The sequence below is a fragment of the Ovis canadensis genome, chromosome 23 (genome assembly GCF_042477335.2).
Source record: "Ovis canadensis isolate MfBH-ARS-UI-01 breed Bighorn chromosome 23, ARS-UI_OviCan_v2, whole genome shotgun sequence".
Lineage (NCBI taxonomy): Eukaryota > Metazoa > Chordata > Mammalia > Artiodactyla > Bovidae > Ovis > Ovis canadensis.
The window spans coordinates 60,521,381-60,535,260 of record NC_091267.1 but is presented as its reverse complement, the minus strand read 5'-3'; the positions used below and the strand labels follow the sequence as shown (position 1 = coordinate 60,535,260).

General features: G+C 45.3%; 1 protein-coding gene across 1 annotated transcript in view; it reads left to right on the top strand.

Annotated features, from left to right (window-relative positions):
* Positions 1-2,099: 2,099 nt before the first annotated feature.
* SKOR2 (SKI family transcriptional corepressor 2) overlaps positions 2,100-13,880 on the top strand; it is a 34,310-nt gene continuing 22,529 nt past the window's right edge. Inside the window, exons 1-3 of the mRNA XM_069568489.1 lie at positions 2,100-4,697; positions 5,727-5,790; positions 6,143-6,214. Coding sequence (XP_069424590.1) covers positions 2,100-4,697; positions 5,727-5,790; positions 6,143-6,214 — 2,734 coding nt within the window. The remainder of the gene's footprint in view (positions 4,698-5,726; positions 5,791-6,142; positions 6,215-13,880) is intronic.

Here is a 13,880-nt window from a genome sequence, read left to right as displayed (position 1 = left end):
GGGATCCCCAGCGGTGGGATTTTCCTGGTGAGGTTGAGGGGCAGCGGAGGGCTTCGGTGGTGATTGGTTTGGGAGCCAGGGGAGTTTAGCTGGGGGTCACTGGCTCGTAAATCGGATAAGGAAGTTCGACAGCTTCCTCGGATAAACTAACTTTTAATTGTCTCTTCTTCCCTCACTCACGTAAAAAAAAAAAAATCTCCCTACCTAAAGCCTCTTATTTGTGTCTCTGCTCTGACAGGAGTTTCTGGGAGCGCTTGGGGTGAAATTGGAACACCCCCAGTCGGACACACGTCTGCCGGGGCAGCGCTGCGGAGGCGGCGGGTCTCTAACGTAGAGCAGCTCTCCGATAGGGCCAGGCCCGCTGAACACATCGCTCCGGAGCGAGAGTTGCTATTATCCCAGGGTCTAATAAGATGAGAATCTTGTTTGGGGAGCGGGGATGAGCACTGAAGGACCATTTGGCAAAGCTAGGATTGGTTATTTCAGGCCCAGGTATCACGGTGCCATTTATCGCCCTGTCCCCTGGAAATACTGATCCATCCAAAGTGACAACAAGCCCAGCTTTCCTCTCTTTGATCGCATTTGTTCAACCTTCCTGGAGGCCACGGAATGTAATGAGAACTGAGGATCCAGGGGTCAGAAGGGCGAAGGTTGTCAGGATAGAAGTTACAGGAACCCAGAGAGGACAAGGATATGACCATCTGGGTAAAGGGGTATGCTAGTGTATTCAGGGAAATCTCTATAGTAACAAACTCCAGCGTACTTGGGGGAGGGTGGTGATGCCACTGCCACTGGTGATTTTCCAGGGCAAACCATACTCTTAGCAGCTGCCCTGGACAAGAAGCTGTGCAAAGGTCACTGTTGGTTTCTCAGGGAATGAGCCACTTTGCTTGCTTTGACTTAGTGTCATCACAAAGGTTTCTTTCGCTTGCTTTTGGTGTATTTTCAATTTACTGGCTGTTTTCCCCCATTAAGTACCCCACTGACCAGAGATGACAGGAATTTCACCACAGGCCCAACTCCGGGCTTCCACTTTCAGCGCTCCCACAGATTATCAAGGCCAAGGTTTATCCCTACTGTGGGGCACTTATTCCCCCTATAAGGTGAAGAGATATCTACACAAATCAGAAAAAGAAATGTCACAGAAAGTGGTTCACCTTACAACTAAATTTGCCTTTTAAAGCCCACCAGTAAGGATCCCCAAGAGCTGTTCCGTTTCTTTGCACTGTTTCTGGGCTTAACACTCTCGCCTGTACTTATTTGCTCATTGTCATGGAAATGACAGGAAAACAGTATCTGAATATTTTCAAGTCTACAACTTCATTTTTTTAATCAACCTATTAGAGCCAGAACCACTCAATTTAGCAAGCAGCTTTTAGAAAACTTGAAACACCTATTTTGATGTAATCTTGCATATAGCTCTGTACATTTTTCCCCAAAAATTTCTAACTGAAGTATCAAAATATCTAATGGCAGAGATCAGGGAGAAGGGCTTTCGTTTGCTTTAATGAGCTATGCCTCAACCAGCAGTGAATTTCCCCCAAGGAAACCACAGATACCACAAACATTGCTTTTTTAAAAGCTTGGGTTTATTGTTTTAACCAAAATCAATCTATTTTCAAGCAAATGTGAATGGGCTCTCGTTTACAATTTGGGCTTCAATGGCCAAGCCTCAGTTTTCCATACCTTCTGTAACCTGTCCTAGTTACAACTGTCATCATTACTTCCTAATTTCTAACAGGCATGCAATTTTATTCTAATGGCTTCCATAAATGCGGGATAAGGTCTTGAGTTCCTTAGGAAGTGACTTTTTAAAAAATTTACGTGGGATATTTAGAACTGAAGTACTTCCAAATCCCCGCGTTTCCAAAGGATCACCTGAAGAAATTTGAGAGAACTTCCCTGTGTCCGAAACTTGGTCCCCTTGCCCAGTGATAATTATATCTTAACCGAAGGAAGTTATTATGATAATTCTTCAGTTAGCCGCACAACCCACCCCTCTGGTAATCTAAAAAGGCTCTAGCCAACGCTTTCTCCTTTCCCTTCCAGTCTCCAAGGCTGACCCGGAGGGCTCGGCCCGGGCTTCCCCGGCGGAGGAGATGGCTTCCAGCCCGCTGCCGGGGCCCAACGACATCTTGCTGGCGTCGCCGTCGAGCGCCTTCCAGCCCGACGCGCTGAGCCAGCCGCGACCCGGGCACGCCAACCTGAAACCCAACCAGGTGGGCCAGGTGATCCTCTATGGCATTCCCATCGTGTCGCTGGTGATCGACGGGCAGGAGCGCCTATGCCTCGCACAGATCTCCAACACTCTCCTCAAGAGCTTCAGCTACAACGAGATCCACAACCGCCGCGTGGCGCTGGGCATCACGTGCGTGCAGTGCACGCCGGTGCAGCTGGAGATCCTGCGGCGCGCCGGGGCCATGCCCATCTCCTCGCGCCGCTGCGGCATGATCACCAAGCGCGAGGCTGAGCGCTTGTGCAAGTCGTTTCTAGGCGAAAACAGGCCGCCCAAGCTGCCCGACAACTTCGCCTTCGATGTTTCGCACGAGTGCGCCTGGGGTTGCCGCGGCAGCTTCATCCCCGCGCGCTACAACAGCTCGCGCGCCAAGTGCATCAAATGCAGCTACTGCAACATGTACTTCTCGCCCAACAAGTTCATCTTCCACTCCCACCGCACGCCCGACGCCAAGTACACGCAGCCGGACGCAGCCAACTTCAACTCGTGGCGCCGTCATCTCAAGCTCACGGACAAGAGCCCCCAGGACGAGCTCGTCTTCGCCTGGGAGGACGTCAAGGCCATGTTCAACGGCGGGAGCCGAAAGCGCGCGCTGCCCCAGCCGGGCACGCACCCCGCCTGCCACCCGCTCAGCTCAGTCAAGGCGGCCGCGGTGGCGGCGGCGGCTGCGGTGGCCGGGGGCGGGGGGCTCCTGGGCCCGCACCTGCTGGGGGCGCCGCCCCCGCCGCCGCCGCCGCCGCCTCTGGCCGAGCTGGCCGGCGCGCCGCACGCGCCGCATCACAAGCGGCCGCGCTTCGAGGACGACGACGACTCGCTGCAGGAGGCGGCCGTCGTGGCCGCCGCCAGCCTCTCGGCCGCCGCCGCCGCCAGCCTCTCGGTGGCCGCCGCCTCGGGTGGCGCCGGGGCGGCCGGGGGCGGCGCCGGGGGCGGTTGCGTGACCGGCGCGGGCGCGGCGGCCGGCGCCAAAGGGCCGCGCAGCTATCCGGTCATCCCGGTGCCCAGCAAGGGCTCGTTCGGGGGCGTGCTGCAGAAGTTCCCGGGCTGCGGGGGCCTCTTCCCGCATCCTTACACCTTCCCAGCCGCCGCCGCCGCCTTCGGCTTGTGCCACAAAAAGGAGGACGCGGGCGCCGCGGCCGAGGCCCTGGGGGGTGCGGGCGGCGCGGCCGCGGCGCCCAAGGCGGGCCTGTCGGGCCTCTTTTGGCCGGCGGGCCGCAAGGACGCCTTCTACCCGCCCTTCTGCATGTTCTGGCCTCCACGGACCCCGGGCGGACTTCCGGTGCCCACGTACCTACAGCCCCCGCCGCAGCCGCCCTCGGCGCTCGGCTGCGCGCTGGGGGAAAGCCCGGCCCTGCTGCGCCAGGCCTTCCTGGACCTGGCCGAGCCCGGCGGCGCGGGCGCGGGCGCGGGCGCCGAAGCGGCGCCCCCGCCGGGTCAGCCCCCTCCGGTCGTGGCCAACGGCCCGGGCTCCGGCCAGCCGCCTCCTGCGGGCGGCGCGGGGGCCCGCGACGCGCTCTTCGAGTCGCCCCCGGGCGGCGGCGGCGGGGACTGCAGTGCGGGCTCCACGCCCCCGGCCGACCCGGGCTCGGTGACCGGGGCCGCCGGAGCGGGCCCCGCGGGCGCCCGAGGGCCTGCGGCCCCCCACCCTCACCTCCTGGAGGGGCGCAAAGCCGGCGGAGGCAGCTACCACCACTCGAGCGCCTTCCGGCCGGTGGGCGGCAAGGACGACGCGGAGAGCCTGGCCAAGCTGCACGGGGCGTCCGCGGGCGCGCCGCACTCGGCCCCAGCGCATCATCACCACCACCACCACCACCCCCCGCACCAGCACCACCACCACCACCACCACCACCACCCCCCGCAGCCGCCGTCGCCGCCGCTGCTGCTGCTGCCCCCGCAGCCCGACGAGCCGGGCTCGGAGCGCCACCACGCGGCCCCGCCGCCGCCGCCCCCGCCACCCCCGCCGCTGGCCCCGCAGCCGCACCCCCGAGGTCTCCTGTCCCCCGGTGGCACCAGCTGCAGCTACCCCAGCGAGGACAGCTCCGAGGACGAGGACGACGAGGAAGAGGAGCAGGAGGTAGACGTGGAGGGCCACAAGCCCCCCGAGGGCGAGGAGGAGGAGGACGAAGGTCGAGAGCCCGAGGACGACGAGGAGGAAGACGAGGAGACGGGGGTCCTGCTAGCGGACCCCTTGGTCGGCGGCGGCCGGTTCCTCCAGGGCAGAGGGCTGTCGGAGAAGGGGAGCAGCCGGGACCGCCCGCCGGCCGCCGCGGGCGCTTTCCCGCTGGCGCTGAGCTCCTCGCGGCTGCTGCAGGAGGACGGGAAACTGGGCGACCCCGGCGGCCCGGACCTGCCCCCACCGCCGCCCCCGCCGCTGGCCTCGCAGACACAGAGCGGCGGCCTCGGCAGCAGCCCCGGCAGCCCGGTCCACCATCCATCACTGGAGGAGCAGCCCTCCTACAAAGATGTAAATATCCCCTTTAGGCTCCTTCTAGCTAATTATTATTATTTAAATGCACCTTTAGGCGGAATCGGTTACATATGCGCAGGAAAGATGAATCACCAGATTTCCCCACAGAAATGAAATATTCAGTGTGTTTGGAAGGGCTTCTTTCCTACCAAGGGTCCTCCATAAAATGTGGTTTCTGGTCTCTCTCTTTCAAAGCCTCTGGAAGGCCTTGGGGCCTCTTTTTCCCTCCTGTGTTCAAGTTGGCTGCTTGTAGAAGTTGGGAAAGACCCCCTAAGTTGACCAAGTCCTTCTTCTAGTCTACCGGTCTCCTTTGCCCAAGCCGGGGCGCCCCCCTGAGCACAGCTGTTCCCCCAAAAGCAGTGGGGCCACAAACTGGTGCAGTCTGAATAATCCTATTATTTTTCTTCTCTATAATTCAGTGCCTCCCCCAACCCGGACCCCAAAAGATCAAAAATACCTTGACTTCAAAAGTTAGATTCAGTTTCGTTTGAACTGTTTTAATGGCTGCTTGAACCCCAGAGCTCTAGCCAGAATGAACATGTCTGTAAGATATTGTGTCCAGTAAAACAAAAGACAGACTCTTTAACAAGACTGGCTTCTCCCAAACCAGTCTCCACTCAGAGAAAGTGCTACCCAGGACCCCTAAAGACCAAAGTAAAATTTAAGTGGCTCAGCATTCAGTGTTCACTCAAGCGTGCATAGAAAGCACTCTCAAGGACTTGAAAGTCCAGTGACTCTGTGCTAACTCAGTGTAGATATGGCAAATAACGTGGCATGTTGCTTTACAGAGTCTATAGTAGGTGCATGTTTAACATACTACTTCGTAAAGGATAGGGCAGGTACATGGAGTCATACACTTGTATTTAAACACAATAACTATTCAAAGAAGATAATCATCAAAAAAAAATGAAGTCTCCTGAGGCTCCACGGAGTCACTTTTATTGATGCTTCTTCCTGCTGACTGTTGACATTAGCATATGGTTTCATCCAGGCATTGATTTGTGTGTCTAATTCTTCTCCATACAGAATCAGAAAACTAAGGAGAATAATCAAGTTATTTTATCTACAAAGGACGACAACAACTTTTCAGGTAAAAGAAAATAACCTCCCTGTTTTCTTTCCTGTATTTAATCATTTCTGTGAGACTTATACCCAGCATTTCCTGCTCACACCACCATTCTGTGGGTTTTCATCCACTGAATTTTATGGGGTTTTTTAAATATCACAGTTTATATTTTAAAGAGCTGCATTTCTGTAGTTTCCAAGGGATGACAATTTTTCAAATAACAGCACTGTTGTCCCCAATCTCAACATATCTCTTTGCATTTAAATGGTGTCAGTACTCAAAACATACACAAATACATGTTAAAATTTTTGGATATCTTTGTTTCCCACTTGTCTATACAGATCACTTGTAGATTTTGTGTTTTGTTTGATTCTAGATAAGAACAAGGAGCATAGCTTTTTCATCACGGACTCTGATGCTTCGGGAGATTTTTGGAGAGAAAGATCAGGTAGGCTGGGACAAATAGAAGGAAGGAATAGTCAGATGACAGAGAGAAGGGTTGAAATTCATAATCAAAAGACTGAATATTTAGTACAAGGGTAAAGATTAAAAAAATCAATTCCTAGTAGATATAACTAAGAAAAACACAAATGGGAAAGCAGTGACATTAATAGCAATAAGATTATTAATTGCTGGGCATATTTCAGAAGAAAATTCAGAAATATATCAGGTTACACAATGAAACAGGCTGGAAAAGCATAAAATGACAATAATTGAAATGTTCTCTTAGAAACCTTCCATTAAAAAGGATCACAGCTTATTGCTTTTAATATCTGTCAGAAAGACATTAAAGGTGTTTTATGACATCTATGCCAACATTTATATTATCTCCATGATAATGATCTCTACACAAAATGTATAATACATTTACAAAAATTACATTATACAAATTAAATGAAACCACCTTTTACTGATTGCTAAATGTCTCCAAGGGGTTTGGGAAAGACGTGATTAGAAGTTTTGATACTAAGTTGTCTATTGCAGTGTCTTAAGGAGAGGGTTTTGTTTCTTGGGAAAAAGGAATCTAATTTTCCATTTATGTAATGCAAACTGCCTTGGCTTTGACTATTCACGGTTAATTGACTGTCAAACGAGGTTGTTATCCTGCGGCAATGTCTGCAAATTTGCCTGTCAAATGAGACAGAGAGAGCAAGCTAGGAAGTGAGGGAGAAGGAAAAAGAGTGGTATGGGGAGCAGAAATAAAGAAAATAGGATCTTAAAGAAATCTTATATAACAGCAAAGTACAATGGAAAAGGTCTCCAAACCTTTGTTTTTACTTTCTCATAAAGGAAACTTCTCAATACTTTAAATGGGAAAAGGCAAAAACACCTATTTTAATGAAAAAAAAAACCCTTTATATATCATAGGAAGAAAGCTGTATATATTATGAGATATTTCCAAATTATTCCCTGAATATTTTATATAAATATCAATCAACATCCAGTTTGGGTTGACTATGCTAAGGAGTTACTAAGAATAATTTAGTGGTATGTCTTTGGCCACATCAAGTCTCCATAAAATTCACAATGCTGGCTTTTGTGCCTTGTGATTTTACCTGGTTGTTAGCACATTTTAAGTGTTTTTCTTATCACTTTCACACTAAAGTATAGCCCTTTAAAAAAATTTTTTTAATCACCTTTCACGAATGAATTTGCTCTGTGTCTAACATGATGAAGTTTTTAAATGTGGATTTTTCTGTGATAATCTAAAGTGCACACATAAAGTCAAAAGCAGTGATTTTTGCCCAGAAACTACCTTTTCCCTAAGTGTGATATTTGACAAAATTGAGGCTTGAAATGGAGAGGATTGCTACCAAGGCATTTCTGATGGGTTTGCACACACACACACACACACACACACACACACACACACACACACACACACAAGGGTTTATAATTCTATTCGATTGATTCTCTAATATCTAGCCATTTCCCAGACATTTCTGGATAGTCAATTGCTTTTCTTTGTTTGATATGTGTAGAAATTAATAGCCACTGGAAACAACACATTCATGAATATAAAAAAACAATTTTGGAAACATTCCTCAACCTCAGATCAAATGATATTTAGCAGCTCTGTATAGCTAAAAATAAATTTTAAAGTAGCCCAATTTCTCCCATGCCTGGAAACCACTGATGGGAGTCTATATGTATCCCAGTGAATACAAATTAATCGAGCTGTTTCAATAGCTGACGTGGATGGAGACCTTTGCTAGGTCGGTGTTGTACAACCAGTGAGCACTTAAGAGAATTCCCATTCCTCTCTAACCAAAATAGACACAGCTTGGAAAGAGTTTAAAAGCAGTGTCACATCCTAGTGGCACTGTCAAGTTAATTTGGGGGGAATTTTTATCTGTTTTTATTTTATTTTATATGCAGCCCTATCTTTGAGCATCCCCATGAAGCTCGAAGTCTAATAAGATAAGAAAACTTGCATATAGCAATGACTTATGTTTTCGAAATAATGTATAACCCACTCAGAGACAGAATAGGGATCCCACTTTTCATTTACTTAAGACAAGTTTTAATTTCATGTTGCTTGTTAAAATTAGTACTTTGTAATGTATATGCTTAATTTTAAGGTTGTTTATCCTAAGTTTGGAGGTTTTTATTTTGGAGTTAGCTATTGGTGATTTTAAAGTTCAAATTAGACTATATTTAATATAAGATAACACAGTTAGGGAATAATTCACATCAGACTTCATTTTGCTAAAGCATGACTCATTAGAAGTCTCTTTGCATCTAAGCTCTAACTCTGGGTACAAGCTTTAAAGAAAATAAAAATAAAATTTTATAAATGTTCTATAAAAGATTAAAATATACATAGTTTTTAAAGAGGTATCAATAATTTGTACAAAATTGTGGTATAATTTGATGTTTAAATTGTTAAAATAGTTTTCATAGATTTAATGAGAAGATCCAAGTTTCACAATCTGAAATCATCTTTTTGGAACTTTAATTTCCTACCTTGTACCTAATAGCTAGTATTCATAATTCTTATAAAAATTTTAAATCAACATTTCAACAAATGTGTATACCCGTTAAAAATCTAAATGTATTAGAACATATTGATTTCTTTACTGAATTATCTCTTCTTGATTCCATATGCATGAATAGTCTCTGTAGATTTGTTAAAAACTGAATTTCTCTTCTTTGCCTTCCTCCAATTTTCATGACTGGACTGGTTCCATTTGAATATGAGTTCCTCCTGGCCTTGGAAGGGGTTTGGTTCCCCATACTTACTAAGTTCAGTAAACTCTAAAACAGGCATTAGAATCAAGGATGATAGCGAGAGTGGATCAAAACCACAGACTAGACTGTTGTTTGATGTTCAGATGGAAATAGGAATGCCAAAAGGAAGGAAGTCAGGATCTGTGATCACATAAAAATTCCTCAGTGCCTGGAACTCAGGGCAACACAGTCAATAGTTATGTTGGTAATAACACCTAGTCATACTATTGATCTATTACTAGTCCCTACCTCACAATAATTAATTTGATACAGATTCCCAGAGAAACTTGTTCCACATCGATTTTCCATATTACAATTTCATTCTCACATTATTCAGGGAAGCACGTAGGTAGTAGGTTATATCGTATTATTATTATCCTGTATTGAATGAGAGACAGGTGGGACATGAAAGGGATGAAAATATATTATTGAAATGAACAAATGTTTGGGTGAAGAATATATTTTTAAAAATTTATCTTAGAGTCACAAGAATTTCATCCTCATGGTTCCTTTGCCAAAAGTGTTAGGGAGTTTGGGCTTTTGTAGGACTTGCTGTACTTATGGCTGTCCATGCTTGCAGGGAAGATCAACTCATGATCTTCACAATGGAATGCACATTGGAGAAAATCCCAAAATGGTCACTCAGTTGACCTATGTGCGCATGTTTATTTGCTCAGTCATGTCCAACTCTGCAACCATATGGGCTGCAGCTCACCACGCTCCTCTGTCCATAAAATTTTTCAGGCAAGACATACTGGAGTGGGTTGCCATTTCCTCCTCCAAGGGCTCTTCCTGACCCAGGGATCAAGCCTGCATCTCTTGCATCTCCGGCACGGGCAGGTGGATTCTTGACCACTGAGCTACTTAGGAGGCCCCCGTTGGCCTGTTTTGGTATTAAGGGACTTACTTAAGATCAAACTCCAAGAATCCATTCATTTAGCAAAGTGTCAAAAATCCAGATGAACCAAAAAATTTATGAAGCCTTGTGATGAAGTGCTTTGGAGAGGTAGCAATAGACTGCTTTATCCAGAACACCTTGCTGGTGAATGGAGTTATTTTTCCCCATGTAACAACTGTTAACTTCCACATGTACATGATACCATTCATTTGTTTATTTACTCAATTACTCCCCAAATATTTCCGAACACCTGCTGTTCAGTTCAGTCGCTCAGTCATGTCCAACTCTTTGTGACCCCCATGAACTGCAGCACGCCAGGCTTCCCTGTCCATCACTAACTCCCAGAGCGTGCTCAAACTCAGGTGCATTGAGTCAGTGATGCCATCCAACTATCTCATCCTCTGTCATCCCCTTCTCTTCCCAACTTCAATCTTTCCCAGCATCTAAGTCTTTTCAGATGAGTCAGTTCTTTGCATCAGGTGGCCAAAGTATTGGAGTTTCAGCTGTAGCATCAGTCCTTCCAATGAATATTCAGGACTGATTTCCTTTAGGATGGTCTGGTTGGATCTCCTTGCAGTCCAAGGGACTCTCAGGAGTCTTCTCCAACACCACAGTTCAAAAGCATCAATTCTTCGGCACTCAGCATTCTTTATAGTCCAACTCTCACATCCATACATGACTGGTAGAAGTACCATAGCTTTGACTAGACGGACCTTTGTTGGCAAAGTAATATCTCTGCTTTTTAATAAGCTGTCTGGGTTGGTCATAACTTTTTTCCAAGGAGCAAGCGTCTTTCAACACCTACTGTATGCTAGCTATTTCTCCAAGCTCTAGAGATTCAGAGATAGAATCAATACCAGTCCCTGCTCTCAAGTTACTTTCAATAAAAAAGAGGAAATGTATGTGCTGTAAGACAGTATGAATACTGTAGTAATCTAAAACAATATAACATCCAATAAGATTTATATAGCCATATGTCTCTTTAGCCAGTGTTTAATTCAATCATCATTATTGGATAATATCAGTATTTTATTTCTGTCCATATACAGTATAATGTATAATAATGAAATGTCTTTTTAAACTACCTGACAAGTCAGTATGCAATTTTTTATTTTTACATGAATTTTTCACTCCCATGACAATCATAATTATAGTTTATCAGGAAATTTCTGACCTTTTTCTAAACATAAAGACTTGCTTCAATATGTCCCTAATACAGATTCAGTTTAGCAACAACATTTAGTTCTGCTTTGATTTTTTAGTACACCACTTTAATTAAGTTTGGCCTTTGTTCCAGCTTTCAGCCCTCTTAGTAACTGTTGAGTGAAAGTGAGTGTTAGTCGCTCAATTGTGTCCTATTCTTTGCAACCCCGTGGACTGTAGCCCACCAGGCTTCTCTGTCCATGGAATTCTCCAGGCAAGAATACTGGAATAGGTAGCCATTCCCTTCTCCAGGGGATCTTCCCAACCAAGGGATCAAATCTGGGTCTCCTGCATTGCAGTTGGATTCTTTACCAGCTGAGCCACCACGGAAGCCCCTGGTAACTGTTACTTTTCAGCAATTTTAAAGAAATTACATTTTTTTAAGATTTTAAAAAATCCTTTCTATTAGTGTTCATTAACCTTATTCATAGCAGATATTATACTTCTTTGTAATTAGAGGGACCAAACAAAGTTTTAAGCAGCCAAAATCACCCAGAATCCAGAACCTTTATCTATAGGGCTCTTTAAAATAAGACCCATGGCTTTAAAGGCAAGTAATATAAGATTAGGGGGATGCCAGTTTGGTCAAAATATTACCTACTCAAAAGTATAAATGACAGCATTTTGCTTGCAATCCCAGAGTCAAGTTTTGCATATCCTTTTTGAATGACTTCAGTGAAGTTAAGTGATTTGAAATTGAATGCAGTGGGGTAAGCCGGTGAGACAGCTGAAAGCTATTGCAGGTCACGGAAATCACGTGAAGTGGAGTCATCCTCCATTTCAATCCCTTTCATTGTGTAGAAACGCCAGCACCATTGGACTCTCAGCGTGGCTGCATCTTGTTTTATGTATAGAAGTTTTAAAATCAATTTGATTTTCACTGGTATGATTCTCTAGTGTACTTAATATGCTATGGACAGATTCCTGAGAATAGTAAGAAGCAGTTACACTTCTCATGAATATATAGCAGATGAGGCACTCTGATTTATTATTCCATTCTATTTTAAAACACGCTTATGATTTTTTTTGTAATAAAAGAAGAAAATTTCTAAAAAGCATAGACTGGTAGATCTGAGTTTTAATTCTCTCATCTACTAGATGGCTTTGGGTAAGCCTTTTGACTACTTTGGGTCTCAGTTTATATACCTCTAAATTACTACCAACATTTTTATGAACAATGACTTGAGGTATTTAAATATATGTATTTGAAATGAACTAATCCTCATAATATAGATACAAATTTCTTTTTATTTATGAAAACATTTTCTTTTTGTGGCTTTTAATAAGATATATGAAACTCAAGGAGACAGAGGACAATTTAAAACTCTTCAGAAAAAAATTAAAAATAGCATTAATTGACAAGTTCTAGAACTCAAGAGAATTCTAAATGAACTCATAATTCACTAATCAAAAAAATTTGATATGCTGATTTAAGAAGCAATGTGAATGCAACTCACGATAAATGTTGATCACAAACTCTAAACCCACCGATATTAATCTTGCTCTTGTTCATTCTTTTTGGTTAATGGAGTTAATATTTAGTTAGCTCATTTTGTAGCATACCTTCTCCAGTGGTATTGATTTTCTTTTCTCTTCTGTTCTGTGACCTCACTACAGTGCCAAAAGTCACAGGGGAGAAGTCTAATGTAGACTTTAACACCAAGAAATTAACACAAGTCCACGTCCCACTGATAGAGGAGAAAATTACTTAACCTTGCTTTCTGTGTAATTGATTTTTTATACCTTAATGCAGAATGTTCTTAAAAACCTCTCTAAACCATACATTGTGCTAAATCTTGATTATTGTTCAAAGTACCAGTTATATAAATTGTAGATTAACTTTGACCCCATCCAAATTGTACCTCTAAGATAGGTTATTAGGGAAACAAAAAATTAACTTCCAGAAGTCTTAACGTCAGATAATAAAACTAAGATTAATTATGAAAAATCAGTGTTTCTTCACAAGTAAAACACACATGAGAAGAGTCTCTCAGTCAACAGATGCCAGGCTTGTGCTGGGCCTGCCAGGAGTCAGAGGGTGGGACCTCAGCCCAGCCCAGAGAGCATGACAGTGCCCCGGGAACTGTGTGCAGACAAGCTTTGTGTACACATCTTGCCTTCTCTTCAGGGTCCGCTCCCCTGCACCAGAACACATGTGGTAGCACATGAGTCCCCATGGATGACAAACATGTGGATGAAATTTTTTATTCCTCATCCAAGTGTTAGAATGCATGTGTATCTCGTGTATAGACACAGCCCCAAACCAAAATAGTTTCACTGACTGAATTTACCCTTCAGTGTGCATTTTCTGAAATGCATTTTCTCCAAATGTTTTTCATCAGTTGTTGTCAACAGCCATCCTGGGGGAACAGAGAGGACCTTTCAAAGACAAGCAACTTGCTAACCCTGGGGCTGCTGGCTGGGGTAATGCCACTGAGTGCTGTTTGCAGGCTCAAAGGAGACTCTAAAAGGGAGACAGCCAAGATAAGGAGTAGCAAACAGAGTGGGGCTAAAAGGAGAAGGAAGGAGGATGTGTTTCCATAGGAGGGATAGGCAAATGCCCACAATTTTACTCTGCATCCAAATGTCAGGCATTTTATATTGTACCCTATGTACTTAGATGCCCTGTGCACACACAGGATACAAGACTTAAATGATCTTATTTATTGAATTGAAGTTTAGCTTGAGAACATACTATCTTTTTAATCAACTTTTCCTCCCAACTCACAGCCACCAACAAACAGAACAGGTTATCTGACCTACTCATTTGGCTCTTCAAATT